Source organism: Indicator indicator, chromosome Z (assembly GCF_027791375.1).
Source record: "Indicator indicator isolate 239-I01 chromosome Z, UM_Iind_1.1, whole genome shotgun sequence".
NCBI lineage: Eukaryota > Metazoa > Chordata > Aves > Piciformes > Indicatoridae > Indicator > Indicator indicator.
The window spans coordinates 30,837,643-30,857,994 of record NC_072053.1 but is presented as its reverse complement, the minus strand read 5'-3'; the positions used below and the strand labels follow the sequence as shown (position 1 = coordinate 30,857,994).

Genomic DNA, 20,352 nt, shown 5'->3' with positions numbered 1-20,352 from the left:
TCACTCCAGTCTTCAAAAAGGGCAAGAAAGAGGTTCCAGGAACTACAAACCAATGAGTCTTACCTCCATCCCTGGAAAAATGATGGAGCAGCTCATTCTGGAGGTCATCTCAAGGCATTTGGAAGAGAAGATGACCAGGAGCAGTCAGCATGGATTTACCAAGGGGAAATCATGCTTGAGTAATCTGATAGCCTTCTATGATGTCGTAACTGAATGGGAGGCCAGGAATGTAGTCTACCTTGACCTTAGTAAGGCTTTTGGCACTGTCTCCCATAACATCCTTGTGAGTAAGCTCAGCAAGTTTGGGATAGAAGAACAGACAGTGAGATAGATTAGGAACTGGTTACAAAATAAGAGTCCAAAGAGTGGTGGTCAGTGATGCCAAGTCCAGCTGTAACTAGTGGAGTGCTCCGGGGATGAGTGCTGGGTCCAGTCCTGTTCGACATCTTCATCAATGACATTGATGAGGGGACAGAGTGCCTGCTCAGCAAGTTTGCTGATGATACCAAACAGGGAGGCTTGGCTGATACACCTGAAGGCTGTGTAGCCATTCAGCAAGACTTGGACAGACTGGAGAGCTGGGCACAGAGGAATCTAATGAAGTTCAACAAGGGTAAGTGCAAAGTCCTGCATCTGGGAAGGAATAAGAAACTGCACCAGTACAGGTTAGGTGATCTGCTGGAGAGCAGTCCTGTGGAGAAGGACCTGGGAGTCCTGGTGGATAACAAGTTATCCATGGGTCAGCAATGTGCCTTTGTGGCAAGACGGCCAATGGGATCCTGGGGTGCATTAGGAAGATTGTGTCCAGCAGGCTGATGGAGATTCTCCTCCCCCTCTACTCTGCCCTGGTGAGACTTCATCTGGAATATTGTGTCCAGTTTTGGGCTCCCCACTTCAAGAGGGACAGGGATCTGCTGGAGAGAGTCCTATGAGGAAAGGCTGAGAGACCCAGGGCTGATTAGTCTGGAGAAGAGAAGACTGAGAGGGGATTTAATAAATGTTTATAAGTATCTGAGGGCTGGGTGTCAGGAGGGAGGGGACAGGCTCTTCTCAGTCGCACCCTGTGATAGGACGAGGGGTAATGGATATAAACTACAACACAGGAGGTTCCACCTCGGCATGAGGAGGAAATTTTCACTGTGAGGGTCACAGAGAATTGGAACAGGCTCCCCAGAGAGGTTGCAGAGTCTCCTTCTCCAGAGACTTTCAAGACCCATCTGGATGCGTTCCTATGTGACCTGTGCTAGATTCTATGGTCCTGCTCTGGCAGGGGGGTTGGACTCGATGATCTTTGAAGGTGCCTTCCAACCCCTAACATCCTGTGATCCTATGAACCACCAAAGGTGGCCTAACACATGAAGTAGTACATGATCCCATCTTTTGGAAGATGGGCACTTACTGCACAACAACTCACAGCCTTCTACTATGCTGAAATTATTCTAAAGTATCTGAGCATTCTGAAAGTATCTGGTAGAGAAGCAGCTTATTCATATGTATTTCACTTAAATGAAGGAATATATTCACACCACAGTCAGCTATTTTGGCCTTCAAAAAGCTATAGTGTGACAATGTATCTACACTACATTCTAGTCTATATACTTTATCTCAGACTATATACAGATACACTGAGAGAATACTGATTATGTTTTATTTGAGAGTTCCCTGAGTAACTTTGCTTCCTTTCCAATATATAAGTAAAATGTTAAGCAGTTTACAATAAAATCTGAGACAGAAGGCAAGCAGTTTCTTCCTGACAAGTCCCTGGCAAATATGCAAGGCTGTTTATCCCACTGGTTATTATTAATTATGTAAAAAAACATACCAAACAGTAGAGAGGTCAGGTCAGACAACACACTATGAATCTTTAATCACAAATAACAGCATGAAAAGACTGCAGCTAACAGTAACTAAACTTTAAAGGGCTTTAAAGGCTTACAATACAAGCTCCAAATTCACCGAAGAAACCACTGGGTTTCGTGTGCTATTTCCCTCAGATAAAACTTAGACAGAAAGCGCAACTGCAATTTAGCAGAAGTCATGAAGTTTGTCATGAGTCCATGTGATGGTTTGAAAATGTCTTTTTAATTTTTCTTTGTAAAGTTCAAGCAGAGAAAGCGAAAGAGTGTAAATAAGTCACTATTGGGTGTAAGAAAGCAAAATAATGATTGTTCTAAACACTTCCATTGGATAGATAGAAATGTTTAAGAACCACTACTCAAAACAAAGTGGGGCAGTCTGCAGTCGGGGCAACTTGCTGGGCTGTCTGGCTGCTTCTTCTTCTCTTCTGGCTGAAGATAACACCCTGACCTTGGCGAGCTACGTTAACAGCCTCTCTGCTTTTAACTAACTGCCTTCTGCCAGGGGGGTCTAGGGGGAGGAGGCCCCTGGGAGAGAGGCCCCTTGGGAAAAGTCCCTTTTTGGGGGGAAGCAAAGGGAGCTTGGTTGTGCTTTGCTGTTGATTATATATATTTGCAAATATTGTGAATTTTGTATATTTGTACATATTCATTGCATTTCATCATAGACTGTAGATTTGCTTGTAAATACAGCTTTCATTCGCTTCCAGACTGAGCTAGCCTGGTTATTGTCGGTGTAAGGGGAATTTCAGCTCACACCGATACAGTCCGTCATTCTATTACCTTCTTTCTAATCCATATTACAATCAGTGACAGAATTAATCTCCTAATTACAAAAGCCACCATATAGTATTAACAGTTACAAAAAAAGTGGAAGTGAAGATAAAAGCAATTTTGGCTTGGGAGCTCCTCATGCCCAGAATGTCTCCCCTCCTTTTATCAGCTAGTTAAAAAAAGGAACTGCTTCTTAATTGAAACCACGTGGTCCTGTAATACTGTATTGGGACTGCTAAGAACAGCCACAACTTTGTACTGAACTTGTGAGGCCTCAAGGCTGAGGCTGGCCATGCTTGCTCTGGCTAAACTTCCCTTGCCATTTCTGCCACTTGGTTTTATCTGGTTTTAGCTGTAACAGCAGGTTTTTTTGACCAGATGTCTGTGACTAATTAGTTTTACTTCTGTTACGTTTGTACAGTACAACCACTGACAGTGGCTATTCCATGTAGAATGATGTATTTACAACTGTAAGATAATGATATACTATGAAGAATTAAAGGTCTGCTAAAGGGAGCAGAGGCCTTGAGAAATGGAGACCCAGGATGCAACACAGGCATGGGATCACATGACATGGGGCAATAGGTTGGGACTGGACACCACAACAGCTATGAACAACTTCACAGAGACCTACTGAAATGCAGACCTGGGGCCTGGACAGAACTGGTTTTCAGGGTAAAGAAACTGTCTCTTATATATATAAAAGGCACAATACTTGGGAGTATGTGGTTGGAAAGCTGCAGCTTGAAAAGGGACCTGGGGGAATTGGCTGATAGTTGAATGAATATAAGCCATCAATGTGCCTAGGTGGCCAAGAAGGCCAATGCCATCCTGGCTTCTATTAGGAACACTGTGATGAGCAGGATCATGGAAGTGATCATTCCCCTGTACTCAGCACCAGTGAGGCCACATCTCAAGCATTGTGTTCTGGGCCCCTCACTACAGGAAGGATATTGAGGTGCTGGAGTGTGTCCAGAGAAGGGCTGTGAGGTTCATGAAGGGCCTAGAGCACACGTCATACAAGAAGTGCCTGGGGTAACTGGGATTGTTCAGTCTGGAGAAGAAGGAGGCTGAAGGGAGACCTTATGCCTTTCTACAACTACATGAAGGGAGGTTGGAATGAAGAGGTGGCCAGCCTCTTCTCTCTAGTCCTGTTGCTTGTCATCAAGGAATGATTACAAGCAGCACCAGGGGAGGTTTAATCTGGATATTAAGAAATTTCTTCAATAAAAGGATTACCAAACATTGAAATGGTCTGCCCAGGGCTGTGATGGAGTCACCATCTCTGGGGGTGTCCACGCACCATGTGGACCTGGCACTTAGGGACATGGTTTAGCATCAACCCTTCAGTGATGGGTTGAGGGTTGGACTGGATGATATTTGAGGTCTCTTCCAAACATATTCTGTGTTTCTGTGATTCTGTGTGTTACCGTGTGAGAGCTGAAATCCCCCTCCCACACTGACAATAACCAGGCTAGTTCAGTCTGGAAGCAAATGAAAGCTGATTTACAGGCAAAACTACAATCTATGATGAAATGCAATAAGCATGTACAAATATACACTATTCACAACAGTTACAAATATGTACAATCAACAGAAAAACACATCCAAACCCCCTGTGCCCACTCCCCCCCACAAAGAGAGTGGGCCATGCTTCTTTTTCCCCCCTCCTCACTCCCAGAGCAGGCAAAAGGGAAGAAAGCCAAGAAGCAGAAAGAGGTTGTTAGACTTAGCTTGTCCAGGTCAGTATGTTATCTTCAGCCAGGGGAGAGAAGAAGCAGGCAGACTGAGAGAAGACAGACTGCAAGACTGCCTGACTGGCCCATTTGTTTTGAGTAGTGATTCTTAAACATTTCTATCTCTCCAATGGAAGTGTTCAGAATAATCATTATTTTGCTTTCTCACACCCAATAGTGATTTATTTACATTCTTTCACTTTCTCTGCTTGAACTTTGTTAAGAAAAATTAAAGACAATCTTAAAACCATCACACTGTGAAGGTAATTTGGATGTAGCCTGAAGCTGTATGCTAGTGAAGAAAGAACAAACGTATAGAAGTGTTACCCAATAGGAAGCGTGAACTTTGCAACTGCATATTAACACAGAATCAATTCAGTCTTTTTTATCACTGTGTTTATTGTGATTTAAACATAAGTTCAACCAGTTCAGTCTAGAACTTAAAAACTTCTATGTTATTTTAAGAATTATGCAGAGCAGAAGTGGTTTTGAACACTGAAATCAGAGTTTTCACCTTTCCTAATTTGGAAAGGTTTATATTTATATTTGATTTTATTTTATTTCTGTTACAGTCACTCAAGGAAGGAAAGGAGAAAGCTGATAAAGCTGATACGGATACAGTAGGTACTGCGCAGAGTAAAAATGCTCTTCCATTAGTGCAACCCTCAATCTTAATTGTAGGGATTCACTGATGTCAGTCAATGCAACTGAATATTACTTCATATTAAATCCACTATCTTTTGGTACAGATGTCAGGGTATGTGATTAGGACTGTTCCTTTCTCCCTGTGTTTCCTTTCTCCTTTAAGCAACTTACCCAGGGACTCATATTTCCCTAACAAAGGTCATACTTGAGACCTTGTAGTTACTGCTTGCCTCCTCCACCTGTGATTTAATTTGAATTCCTTCTCTTCTCGCTTTATTTTGGTACCAATGCTGAATAATGTTTTAGTCTTCCAACAGCCAGTTGACGAACTCATAAGCAGTCTGAAGAAGAGCCTTGTTAAAGTATCATCATAGAAACAGTGACTGAAATACAGGTACACAAATGCATGATTAAACACCTGAAGGACTACAGTTTAAATACATACATGATGGTGCAAGAAAAATAATTATAAACCAAAGTACACATGGAGACATGCATAGATTAAGTGAACTAAGGTCACAAGCTACAACTTGGAAGCCTATTGCCTTCGCTGCAAGACTCAGTTGCTAGAGAACACCAGTATGGACTTAGAAGCTGAAGGCTGCAGGGCAAGGAAACTGCACCTGACAATGTGGATAAACAATGCAGTATCTCGATGACCTCTCTACCCTCAGTTTAAATTAACACTGGGAGCATGAAAGCAAATTCACTTAATGGAAACTGACCACTAGTCACCTTTGTAAGACAAAACTTTCATGTTTTAGAAAAGATACAAAAGAACTGGTGATGTCAAGTTATAAAATGAAGCAAAAAGGCCAGTAACATTTTTTCCAATGGATCAGGATCATTTCCAAGAGGATACTGGAGCTTCCAAACTGGATACACAGCCTTTCTCCGTGTAAAGTGATTGTAAAAAGAAATTAACTAAAAATGTAGGAGAGACAGATCTGCCCAAGATCTTTCAGAAAATTATTACAGTAATTGTTGTAATTAGCAAACAATCCAAACATATAACAAGATATACACAAAGGGAATTTATAACCGAAAAAATTTCATCTTAGCTACAGCAACAATTTTAGGAGCCATTATTAACATTGTCAATTCCTAGACAGGTTATTATCATACCCTAATAATATAGCAGAAATGTAAAAATCCCACATTAACATTAATGTGTATGTATTTTGTGCACACACACAAAATGCAAGTATTCTCCTCATAGGCATGAAGAGTTTTGCCTTGTGGAGCAGAGGAAGCTTGGGTCCCTCTGCTATTAAGCAGGCTAGCTCAGTCCTGCACCTACGCTGGAGTGTGCAACACTGAAGGCCTCTGGGGGCAAGTGCAGGTCAACAGTTCACAGAACAGCTCCTATTTACAATCCAAGGTTTATATATTTCAGTTTAACAGTACAGTGCATTCTGCCATAACACAACCTTGATGGGCACATGTGGGCTTGCTGCAGGACAGAAAAATTGTGTGACAAAGTTCCCATGTTACAAAAAAAACTTAAAGAGAAGCAGCCTATGGATTTGCAAAGAAATTCCAAAGTGTGAAGACTCTCAGCCTGTTCTTCAGAAAAGCTTTAATTAAAGATAAAAATGAGATGCACAACATCTTTAGCAAAGAGAACTAAGAGTGTGAACTTAGAGATGAATACACTGCATCAGGGTTCTGTTGCACTTAAAAAAGCACTTAAATACTTCCCATTGTCATTTACTAAAACTCTTTCACTTCAGCTGTGCAGAGGTCTATGCATTTTTCTCTTTATGATCTGATTGCTTAAGCATACATGATAAGTACATTGGAACACATGGTTACAAAGTACCACAGATTAGCTTCCTCAGTGATCAGTTCCACTGTAACAAAATGGACATTTCCACAAGGCGGGGTGTGATAACCCTGAAGATAAAGGACAGCAAGTGGAGCTTGTAATAAAAGGTTGGATGCCTGGACTGGCACACAACAGTAGAGCAGCCACAAAAAGGAGGGTGTGTCAGAACAGCAGCCCTTTTTGCAATATGTCAGACTGTACAGACAATGTGATTTTCAAGATCCACATTTTCCTGGGAATATACCAGCGTGATGGGAAACACAGCCACACCAGCCTTATGCGCTGCTTGACACAGTCTGAGAAGTAGGCCTGTTTAAACATTCTATGTCACAATCACAGACTTTCACCATGGTTAAAGAAACCAGTATACGATTAAAATATCTTCCCCTCAAAACTATTTTAAGCCAGACTATTTATTTTACATACTTATTTTGTAATATGTCATACTTCATAAACCGTATTGCTTATTGATTGGATGTCCTGGATTTAACAACTGTGTATAATTTGCTATTTGAAACTGAAATTAATGTAGGAACTGGTTAAGCATGGTTTAAAACAAGATAAAGATCTGAAAGTAGGGGAAGTTTTCCTTAGCTATCACAAATTTGGAAATTGTGTGTAAAATTTAATTCTTGAAAGTAGCACCTAACAAAGATTAAAATAGCTGGAGAGACTGCAGATGACACAACTGCACACATATTCATATATACCGTGCTTTTACATCATCATCTCATTTAACAGAAACAATGAGGTTTGGAATTTTTAAGACCATTTTAGGAACTCTTAAGAATCTAACTAGAAAACAAATATTCAATTTGCTGTCATCAAGGTTTTGAAGAGGTTCTTTACTCTCAGCTTCAGAGAAACATTTTACAAAATAAGGGAAAGTTTTTAATATAGCGTAATGCAAATGTAATTTTTTCTTTAAACAAAACAAAAAAATCTTCCCAAAGATAAAAGAACATATGTATGGCATACTGACATTTTCATAACAGGTCCCAGACCCACAACGTTTTCAAGCTGGTTCTTAACATTTAATGGAGAGAGACGGCCTTTATATATCTCTCTCTCAATGCTGAATTCATTGCTCTGCTTCAATTCTGTACTATACTGTAATGTTCTGTTTACTGTACTTAGGAAAGAGCTCAGTCATTTGGTGCTTGAGTGGAGAGGAACTGTGTAAGGACAGTATAGTATTAATGGTGAAAATCATTATGTACAAAGGACTAATGAAAGATTCATACATTAGCTATTGGTCCTATATATTCTATTGCATTAAATGCAAAATAATGGAAATAATTTTGTGTTAAAATTAAGCATAGTGCATTCAAATAAGGTTAGCAAATATTAAGACTTGACTACTGTAAAATTTGAAACAATTACATCAAAAGATGTATCAGTAAAATAAGGATTATATGAGCTTTACATTCTGCTACACTTCATCTGTGGTATATTCTAAGAGTATTACAATAACACACCTATCTAAGGCAGGAATAATTTATTGACTAGATACTACTTCTCTGTTGAGAGTTAGTATGTTTGCCCTTGCTGGCCATAATATATTTTGTAGCAGGAATTAATGAGGATTAATTTTTTTAATTTTAAAAGGATACATATCATTAGACTTCATACTGAATTACAGAGCAAACACTGTCTCATTGATTTTAACATATATTCTTGGTCTTCTTCCCTGCACCTCACCAAAACTGCGTGACCATCTGTGGTCTTTAATTCTGTTCTGCTTTACACAGTTTGAAGAAGAAAACCATGGTTGTATAATTGGTAAGAATATGTAAAGTTTATGCCAGATTTACAGACAAAATATTTACCTACCAAAGACTAATACTTTAGACAGCAACAATTAGTTCTTTACTCATTTTTTATGACACATAATAAAAGCAGTATATTGTAAACCACACATTTTTAATTGCAAAATTTAACTCAAAATACCATTACTTAAAAGTTAAGAAATCATAAAATGTTAGAATTTCTCACTCAGAAGATGTAAATGTTTAGCTTTCCCTTAATCACACTGGTTAAATTTTATGGTATTTTTTCCATCTTCAAATTGATTAGTATATCACAAAACAGTAACAAGAAACTAGCTGTATATATTCACCAAGGTTTGATTTTACACAGAAAAATTAATTAGAAAACTTACATGTAAGAAAAGGTCACAAACCCTTGTTTGCAGGATGTCTGACTCTAGACAGTGCCACATTCAACTAGTATTAAAATGCAGCATTAGAAAGCTGGTCAGCATGATTTATAAAAGCAAGCCAAACATTAGGAAACTCATAGTTTATTTTAGGCACCTACTTGCTTCTGTAGCAACCGTTCTCCCCTTCTTTGTTTTCTCCTCAAGCTTTTCAACTGGTTTCTTTCTCTCTTGTTCAGCTTCTGGTTGAAGGAAATACTCACAGGCTGAACAAGACCAACAGGTGGGATATACTCCTCTTGTACAGCACTTTTAGGTGAAGAAAGGTTCATCACAAAAGGTGAGCCATCAGCAATGGCACTTTCAGAAGACTGTCCAGTATCTTTAAAATCACACTCACTTTCTGTTTCTCTATGTAGCAATGTGGTAAATGAAGTAACTTGACACCTTTTTTGTAGTTTGTCAGCATATAGGTCCTGAAGAGAACTACTATTTGTCCTACTGAACACTAACTGCAAGCTATGTTGTGCGTGAACAGGTGAATTTTCATTTTTGCCATGGTATATTGTTCCCATACTGCAAGTTTCATATAACACAGGTGAGAAAACTAGTCTCTCTCTGATATTCAAATCCAAACTATGTGCTCTTCTGTGAAAAGGTTTCACTGCACATGCATCATTCATAGGATAAGAAGCAGAGAGACTTCTTTTCAGATTCAATACCTTTGAGGGAAGTTTTTTGCTTTTCATCTCAAATCTGGGAGTTCTTACTTCTAGACAAAGTGCTTCTGTTAATCTTCTAGTACCATTATTATTTCTGGCCATGTACAAAAGCCCTTGATTTTTGATTTTCAAATTCGCAGGTATGACTTCTTGGCAGGTATCCTTGCAAAAAAAAGACTGAATTTTGAGGAGAGAGGAGTGTTTTCCTGATGATTTTGCCAGTTTAATGAAGAAAGCTAGCTGACCATCAGTCTGACTTCTGCAGAAATGTATACTTACTAGTTCTCCACAGGAACATTTTCTGTGGCCCCTTAGCAGGCCTCACAAAATGGACAGTGCAGTTTTCCAATTGTCCACTGTGCCTATTGAAAAGAAAAGAAAACAAAACAAAAAACAACATTTAAAAACAACAACAAAAAAAGGATGAAGAAATCATTACCAGAATTACTTTTCATCTTTAGTAAGACGATTTACTTTTTCAAACACAATTAAAGAGACTTTACAGCAGAAAGAAAATCCCCCCTAAATAGTATCCTGGTTAAAATTCTGCTTGCTGCAGTCATAACTGAGAAGTCTAGAACACGCATTTCAAAAGGTAGGGGCTGCTTTGAAATATGTTTCAAATTTGTCCACAGAATAATGCTGTAATACCAACGAAAACATTGTATCTTTTAAAGCAATGAAAACAATTTACCATGTTAACCTGGAATTGGCAAGCACAGTTTCTTAGCTGAGTCTTCTAAGGATACATTTCTTGCATACTAACTAGATTGGAAGGAGATTTCTTACAAAGAGAAAATAGCTTTTACTTTGCATGAAAACTACATGAAAACTTGAAATGGTGCTTGTGGTGTACGTAGTATTACAACATTGTCTGTGTAGAGAGACAGTGAAAAAGCCTTAATGCACGAAGAAGGCAGCTATTTTCACTGTTTGTAATTCTATGAATCCAATTTCAACCCTTAAAGTGCTTTTTCAAAAGAAAATAGGTATCGAAAAATCTGTAGACTCCAACATATTTCCACAATTACTAGTATTTTCAGTAAATATATTCACCTATCAGCAGAAACATTTTTGAGGATTAGAGTAATGCTAGTGTTTGCAGAATCAAAGCCCAGATGAGAAACATTATGAACTCCAGTCACACATCACTCACTAGTGTGCCTAAAGCCATGAATACAGAAGCTCTCCAAGATTCCTAGCTACAAGCACTACTTTCAGCTACAAACGTTCTTCTAGGTAGTTTGGGAAGATGGTTCCATCAGTTGTGCTTGTCTCATGCAATGCTGTAGAAAGTTTCAGTAAAAATAATTTTGTAGTTTCAGAAAAAAAACTTGTCCAGAAAAAAAAAAATATTTTTTATATGTAACGCTACAAAAAGTTCTGGAAACTTTTTGTGTATTACAACACATTAGAGCAAATTACTCCTCCTGCTCTGTGACTTAAAACCTCAACATTTCACAAAGTATCAAAGAGGTGCCTTTCATTGCACCTATGAGATTCTATGTAAATCTGGAAATGCTTTTCACTTAGAGGAAAAAAGAAGTCTTAGTTAGAATCATAGAATAGAATCAAAGAATCAAGAAGGCTGGAAGAGACCTCAAAGATCACCGAGTCCAACCTGTCACCCTAAACCTCATGACTATCTAAACCATGGCACCAAGTGCCACCTCCAATCCCCTCTTGAACACCTCCAGGGATGGTGACTCCACCACCTCCCTGGGCAGCACATTCCCATGGCCAACCACTCTCTCTGTGAAGAACTTTCTCCTCACCTCCAGCCTAAACCTCCCCTGGCGCAGCTTGAGACTGTGTCCTCTTGTTCTGGTGCTGGTTGCCTGGGAGAAGAGACCAACCCCCTCCTGGCTACAACCTCCCTTCAGGTAGCTGTAGACAGCAATGAGGTCACCCCTGAGCCTCCTCTTCTCCAGGCTAAACAGTCCCAGCTCCCTCAGCCTCTCCTCATAGGGCTTGTGCTCAAGGCCTCTCCCCAGCCTCGTTGCCCTTCTCTGGACATGCTCCAGCAATTCAACATCTTTCCTAAACTGAGGGGCCCAGAACTGGACACAGTACTCAAGGTGTGGCCTAACCAGTGCTGTGTACAGGGGTACAATGACCTCCCTGCTCCTGCTGGCCACACTATGCCTGATGCAGGCCAGGATGCCATTGGCTCTCTTGGTCACCTGGGCACACTTCCAGCTCATGTTCAGCCTACTGTCAACCAGTACCCCCAGGTCCCTTTCCACCTGGCTGCTCTCCAGCCACTCTGACCCCAGCCTGTAGCTCTGCATGGGGTTGTTGTGGCCAAAGTGGAGCACCCTGTACATATGCTTAAAGGTTTCCAATCTCTGAAAATTCCTTGAACATTCAGTCTCAGTTTATATGGCTGACAAACATGCATATGCCACTCTCAAAGAAGAATTGTACTGGTTCAGAGTTTCCTACACTCCATCTTCTTCCCTCTACATCTTCCACAGACTAAGCACTAAAATTCATAGAAAAGCACTTTCTAGTGTGTCTTTCTGGCACTCAGACACCATAGAATAATAACTTGTATCTCTAAATAGAGGGGAGGACTGATGCAGGAAGGTTACAGAAGAAGGCTAGTGGCCTGGCAAAAATGGGAATGCAAGATACAGCAGTGAAGAAAAAAGACATCACTATGCCCTATTGTGCACAGAGACTGGGAAATAAGGTACAGTACAAGGGAGCCCAGGACTGATTTAGCATAAGTTTGGCAACAGACTGTGGAAGCACTGACTTGGTAAAAGAAGTAACAGCCTACTAGCGGAGGAGGTGGCATGGGGAAAATCAGCAAAATCCATAAAGAAGCTTAGGGCACATAGATTTAATGATGGATTGCCTTAAGAGGAAAAATCAAGAAGTTAAAACAAGTGATGAATGATGGGGAAAAGAAAACACAGGTCAATAAAGTTCACTAGCAGCACTAGCTAGATATCTGTAATTACTGAAGATTATCTATACACTAATGTATGCATGAAATCCAATGAGATTGGTTAAGTACATGGACAGATGGCAAAAAAGAACTGGCTGGGAAGCAGTGGGGTTTTACAGCCTGCAAATAGACTTTGTGCTTATGTAAAATGATTTAGCCTTTGAATTAGGAGTCATACGGGAGAAAATAACACATGATCACAAAATTATTCAGTCAAGGAGGATGTGAGGATAAGTCAGAATTGTTTAAAAATCCCACACATTTATCCACAAACACACAGGATCTTTCCAGACAAGTCAGAAGTGCATGATGCGAGAGCTCCTGGGATATCAAAACAAACACTATTTTTTTGAAGATGTTCATAGAGATTGCATCTTTTGTCTCTGCCATAAGAGAAGCATTGCTCCTCTGCAATGTTCAGCAAATATGTTAAGCCTTTTATGAACAGCCTATGAGGTTTATACTTCCCAGGTCTCCAACCTGACCATTGAGGCTTTCGAACGCAGAGGGCTGGCCATCTATAGATAAAGGTGAAAAGAATAAAATTACTAGCAACATGGCATCAAATTTTACTGCAATAATAGAATACACAAAGTACTCTAAAATATGCATTGTTATGATCAGACATTTAAGATTAGGCAGCTTCCCCCACCCAATATTAATGCTTCTGAAAGAAATACACTATTCTATCATGCACTAATTTCAGAAAGAGTTTAATTAACATTTAAAAAAATAAAGCAGAGCAAAAACAATGAAAGAAGATGAAACAAATATTCTTAAAGTGTTCAGTTTTACAGTCATAAACGTTTATTTGTTTATAATTTTCAGGGTGAATTTGCTTAGATCAGAAGTTACTTGTAACAGCAAAACTTGGACACTGAAGCCCAGGCTGAAAGAAATGCAGATACCATTTGCCTCTCAAAATTAAAGACTCATCAGAAAAAAAAACTATAAAGTAAAAGAAAAGCTCTGTTTCTCTTTATTATATCTATGTGACAACATTAACACCTAGACCTAAAATAACTTAAAGGAAGTACTCCACTGAAGCAAACAGTACAACAGGGAAGTTATGACCTGGCTTGCAATTTCAGAATGGGCAAATGAAACTCAAAAGCAGTGACACTGACTTGTCATCAGACCTTCAATTTGCACCAAGGTAACTACCTCTTCATATGACATAAGAGCACATTAAATACAAAAGCCTTTGTATTAAAAATCCAAAGCCTAAATAATAATTTAAAGGATTGACAGAATATGGAGGTGCCCATGTCAGTTATTTGGATGAACATAAATACATTCCTTTATAAATGGACAGAAAGAGAAGTTATTTCTTGTAGGCTTTATGCATGCATTAAAAAAGTATTTAAGAGGGCAAAAAGACTGTAAAAAGTAATGACAGAGGTTACTGAGGGAAATTTCTTCAGGTAGAAAGTCAGCAGAAAAGTGCCTCTGAAATTTGTTCCCCTTACTCATTTAACATGTTGAATCATAGAGGTGTAAGCAAGAAAAGGTCTACCTTTTCAATGCCACTTTTTCACCCACTCTGGAATGGCTTTTAAGTTCACATGCTGTATGTTTCAAGATCCCTGAGGTTCAACCAAATGTTGTAATGTCTGTTAAAAGAATTACTATTGTGTTGATATTTAAAATCATGTAAGGTGTTTTGTTTGTTTTTACTATAGTCAGAAGTCATCTTCCCAAACTCAGAAAATATTTTATTAATAAAAGATAAACCTCAAATATGCCGGTCCATTATTTAAGATAAACTCAGGAAGATATTGTAAATAATTCTCTATTTCTGAATATAAGGACATTGGACAGACTCCACTGTGGAGACAGAGGCATTTGGAGGTGGTTTTGTTTTGTTTAAAAGAAGAGAAATTATGCAGCTTGTGACTTTCCAAGTACATTTGGAAATTGATTTCAGAAGCTCTATCATGTAGCATAATTTTCCAGCAAATAGAGGAGAATTTACTTTCTAGTTTACATGAAAACTGTGGTCAGTACTGCACAACTACACTACAAATAGTTTTAAATTAATTGTCTAGTGCTTGTTAGAATCATTAGCAACCAGGGACTCATAGCAACTTCTGAGTTTTTAGTGCAGTGATGTGACCAACTGATGAGAAAACAAAATCTAAAAAGCTAGCACTTCACAAGCAGATAGTATAAGCAAAATTATCTTTTAGCATAGAAGTTCCATAAATGTAATTCAACATTTTAATATGTTTTAGAATGTCAGTAGTTTTTTAAACATCTCTAAATATATAAGGAAATTCTGATGAGTGTTGAAGTCTTTAAATCAATTGTTAAAATTTACTAATATGGAAAATCACTGACTCCTATGTTAACAAAATTCGTGAGAATAAAAGTCTTATTATGCTAAAAATTGGAAGTAGGACTATACTCAGAAGGCAGAAGCCTTTAAAAGTTCTCCAAGTAATAATAGCAGACAGATCCATCTGCCATGTCTGTGCTATCATCTTGCTTCTTTCTGTGGATAGTACCTATACTTGGATATAATTCTGATTTAAAGTCTTCATGCTGTATTTGTAACTTCAATGTTTGGTTTTAAGATTTGCTCTAAGAATTCCTGTTTTACTCATATTTCTGCTACGTCTTTGATTGAAGGTCTACAATTCACCAAGGAAAGCTGACAAGTTGAAATAAAAATTACTCTTCTCACCTTTGTCTCCCTAGGGTTTGGGAAGTAGTATTACATTAGAGGGTATTACCTACTATTTTGTTATAGAGGGAGCTACTTGAGACTCGTGCACTGAGGTAGTGGGTCTACTCCAGCAATTAAAATTTCCACCATGGGCCACAAAGACACCTTCTTTCCACTACCTTTTTTTCCCACACGCATATATATATGAGTAATCCTGATGTAAAAAATAATCCTGACATAAAAGCCAGAGAAGACTCTTTTCTCAACATGCCTTTGGAGGCTTCATCCCTTGAATTATTTTTTTATGGGAGAACCAGTATTACTGGTGCAAAAGAGCTTTTCACAGAACTCAATCTTCCTTGTAAAACAGAGACCTAAATTAAGACAACTAGAATGACAAGACAAATATTTTTTTCTCTTCATGTCTTGATGTGTTGTCATGTCTCTCTGTTTTTCTCTGAACTGTTTCCAAAGCCTTCCCTTTTTGCCATGTAAGGGTCCTCCAACCTTCTACCTGTTTCTATTGTTACCCTTGTGTGCTAGCTATGGAAAAAATGTTAAAAAAAAAATTACATCTTTTACATCTATACATTCAACTCAAGCATTATGCCAGGGTATGCTTACTCACAGTGCTGGAATGCACAGCAGGCACTGACAAGGAAGCTGAGGCATAAAACTTAAAACTGGTATTAAAAGAATCTCTATTCTTCCACAACCAAACCATCTATTTTTTGCAATTATTTCAACAACTTAATTTTTATTCAGTTTTCTTTTTTTAATGCAACTCTGAGGTCCTCAGTATAGGCTGTCTGAAGAGCAGTTTAACTTACTGAACCATATTGATTTTGCACTTTCCACATTTCCCCCATTTCTACCTTTCCCTTTTTTGCCTTATTTTCTGAATTAAAGAATATGATACACACATACAGGTTATTAATATTCATTTATACCAGAGGTGGTCTTTCAGTAGACTTCCTACTTCTTCTATATATGCAAAGAGTCTGAAACACATTTTACAAGGAAGAAGAGAAATAGCAGTTACATAGGTTAGACTCTGAGCTGAACCATACATTCAGCTTTTAATAACCAGACCCATACTAAAAGCTTAGAAAGTGAAATTAAAAAACATTAAATAATATCTGGAAATACAACAATAAATTAAGTTTTGTTGAGATTACATTACCTTATTTTAACGTAAACTAAGACAGCCAAGCTAAAGATCATGGAAGAGACACTTCAGAAAAGGCAGAATTTACAGCGGAAACCTGTCTTTTTCATGACAAAAACGTGATTGTTCAAATGCCCTGACTTAAGCAGAATGTCTCTCAAGTTTCTCTTAGCAGCACTGTATTGACGCTGCTACTTTCTGTACGAGGTGTATTTTGAAAGTGGAATGTATAAAAATGCTGGACTTCTCTATGAACGACTTATTTTGTTTATTTTAAAAAGAAAAATCAGGCTCTGAAAGATTTTTACAACTTCGCAATGACAAACACAACACAGACTTCATGGGACATGCAAAGAATGAATAGCAGTTATGAATTTGTTTGTATCACTCAAACAAACACCCTACAGTGCTTATAGTTGTTTTCTTCTTCACAATTTCATAACTGTTATGGTTTATGGATTTATGAAAATTAGTATGGCAAATATGATATTAATTTAAAAATAATAACTTTTTATTAATATGGAAAATTGCAAAAAACGCACAATTAGGCTCAGTGTACAACTGGAATATATATTTACAATGTGAATGTATTTAGGCAATATTTAACAATTTTAACAATTTTAAGCAAACCAGAAAAACAACTGGGAAAGAGAATCCCCAGCACAAGACAGCTCTTGACCACTGGGGAAGACTCAACATGAACCCTTAAACAAAGAAGGCAATAAACTAGTAACTCACAAATGAGTCCCACCCTAGTAGGGGGGGGGTGCTGCTGCTGCTGTATGCTAGCCCTTAAGGCTTTTTGAAGTGCTTTCGTGCAGCTCTTGAGTCTTCTTCCCAGGATCTGCAGATTGTCCTGGAGTTTTGCAAAGCAGGCACTTGTACTGGTAGCAGTAGGGGACAGCTCCTGGGGTCTTAGCTCACTCAGAATTTGTTCCTCTGCCCAGCAAGACACATCTGCTTCTGGGCTTTATGATGCATTATTGCAAAGAGCACATGCATCTTTCTGGGTAAACTGAGCCAGCTGGATTTAACTCCATTGACCACCACTGGTTCCAATCCTGCTGCAATGGATGAGGACACCCTCCACAAAACCAGGCTGCTCAAAGCCCCGTCCAGCTGAACTTTGAACAATTCCAGGGAAATGCATCTCTAACTTCTTGGGCAACCTGTTCCACTGTCTCACCACCCTCACAGGGAAGGATTTCTTCCTACTATCTAATTTAAATCTATCCTCTCTCAGTTTAAAACCATTACTCCTTGTCCTGTCCCTGATAAAGAGTCCCTTCTTACCATTCCTGTAGGCCCCTTTTAAGTACTGGAAGACTGCTATTAGGTCTTCCTGGAGCCTCCTCTTCTCCAGGCTAGCAAGCCCAACTCTCTCAGCCCATCCTCACAGGAAAAGTGCTCCAGATGCCTGATCACCTTTGTGGTGCTGTTCTGGACCCTCTCCAACACATCCATGTCTTCCTTACCCCAGAGCCTGGACCCAATTCTCCAGGTGGGATCTCACAAGAGCAGATTAGAGGGAGAGAATCATCTCCCTTGATGCAGCCCATGATGTGATCAGCTTTCTGAGCTGCAAGTGCACATTGCTGCTCAGTTTTTCATTCACCAATAACTCCAAGTCCTTCTCCTCAGGGCTGCCCTCAATCATTTCATCCCCTAGCTTGTTATTGTGCTTGAGACTGCCTCAACCCAGGTGCAGGATCTCATATTTAGCCTTGCTGAACTTCAAGAAGTTCACCTGGTCCCACCTCCGTAGCCTGTCAAGATCCCTCTGGATGGCATCCCTTCCCTCTAACATATTAACCGCACCACACAGCTTGGTGCTGTTAGCAAACTTGCTGAGTGTGCACTTGATTCCAGTGTCCATATCCCTCACAAAGATATTAAACTTCACCAGTCACAGCACCAACCCCTCAAGAAGGTCACTGTTCACGGGTCTCCACTCAGACATCGAGGCATTGACTGCAACACTTAAAGGGTGTGATCATTCGATAAATTTCTTATCCACTGAGTGGTCCAGCCATCAAATCCATATCTTTCCAATTTAGAGGCAAGAATGTCATGTGAGGACGTGTCAAAAGATCTCCACAAGTGCAGGTAAATGACACACTTTCCCCTTATCCCATGTTGTAACTTCTTTGTAGAATGCCACCAAATTTATCAGTGCAATTTGTCCTCAGTGAAGCCATGATGGCTGTCAACAATCACCTCTGTATCTTCTATGTGCCCTAGCACAGTTGCCAGGAGGATCTGCTCCATGATCTTGCTGGGAACAGAGATTATATTGACCAGCATCTTGGGTCTTCCTTTTTTTTTAAAAATGGGAGTTATATTTTCCCTTTTCCAGTCAAAAGGAACTTCACCAGACTTCTGAAATATGGAGAGAGGCTTAGCAACTTTATCTGCTAGTTCACTCAGAAGCCTGATACATCTTATCAGGTTCCATGGACCTGTGCACCATTAGATTCTTTAGAATCATAGAATCATAGAATCAAGAAGGCTGGAAGAGACCTCAAAGATCACCGAGTCCAACCTGTCACCCTAAACCTCATGACTATCTAAACCATGGCACCAAGTGCCACGTCCAATCCCCTCTTGAACACCTCCAGGGATGGTGACTCCACCACCTCCCTGGGCAGCCCATTCCAATGGCCAACCACTCTCTCTGTGAAGAACTTTCTCCTCACCTCCAGCCTAAACCTCCCCTGGTGCAGCTTGAGACTGTGTCCTCTTGTTCTGGTGCTGGTTGCCTGGGAGAAGAGACCAACCCCCTCCTGGCTACAACCTCCCTTCAGGTAGCTGTAGACAGCAATGAGGTCACCCCTGAGCCTCCTCTTCTCCAGGCTAAACAGTCCCAGCTCCCTCAGCCTCTCCTCATAGGGCTTGTGCTCAAGGCCTCTCCCCAGCCTTGTTGCCCTTCTCTGGACATGCTCCAGCAATTCAACATCTTTCCTAAACTGAGGGGCCCAGAACTGGACACAGTACTCAAGGTGTGGCCTAACCAGTGCTGTGTACAGGGGTACAATGACCTCCCTGCTCCTGCTGGCCAAACTATGCCTGATGCAGGCCAGGATGCCATTGGCTCTCTTGGTCACCTGGGCACACTTCCAGCTCATGTTCAGCCTACTGTCAACCAGTACCCCCAGGTCCCTTTCCACCTGGCTGCTCTCCAGGCACTCTGACCCCAGCCTGTAGCTCTGCATGGGGTTGTTGTGGCCGAAGTGCAGCACCCGGCACTTGGACTTGTTGAATGCCATCCTGTTGGACTCTGCCCATCTGTCCAGCCTGGCAAGGTCCCTCTGCAGAGCCCTTCTACCTTCTAACAGATCAACACCTGCTCCCAGCTTGGTGTCATCTGCAAATTTACTGATGATGGACTCAATCCCCTCATCCAGATCATCAATAAAGATATTGAACAGGATGGGGCCCAGCACTGATCCCTGGGGGACACCACTAGTGACAGGCTGCCAGCTGGATGTGGCACCATTCACCACCAGTCTCTGGGCTCTGCCCTCCAGCCAGTTCCTAACCCAGCGAAGAGTGCTGCTGTCCAAGCCACAGGCTGACAGCTTGGCCAGGAGTTTGCTGTGGGGGACAGTGTCAAAGGCCTTGCTGAAGTCCAGGTAGACTACATCCACAGCCTTTCCCACATCCACCAGGCGGGTCACCTGATCATAGAAGGAGCCAGGACTGGTGGAAAATGACTGAGAGAGGCTTGGCCAGCTCATCTGCCAGCTCTTTCAGCACCCTAGGATGAATCCCATCAGGTCCCATGGACTTGTGAATATCCAAGTGACTCAACAAGTCTCGAACTAATTCCACATGGATTTCA

General features: G+C 40.2%; 1 protein-coding gene across 1 annotated transcript in view; it reads right to left on the bottom strand.

The window, feature by feature from the left end:
- RNF180 (ring finger protein 180) overlaps positions 1 to 14,249 on the bottom strand; it is a gene marked incomplete at its 5' end in the record, with an annotated part of 93,220 nt that extends 78,971 nt beyond the window's left edge. The window contains 4 exon segments of the mRNA XM_054397550.1: positions 9,159 to 10,024; positions 10,027 to 10,081; positions 13,302 to 13,317; positions 14,206 to 14,249. Of these exon segments, the coding sequence (XP_054253525.1) occupies positions 9,159 to 10,024; positions 10,027 to 10,081; positions 13,302 to 13,317; positions 14,206 to 14,249 (981 nt within the window).
- Positions 14,250 to 20,352: the final 6,103 nt, after the last annotated feature.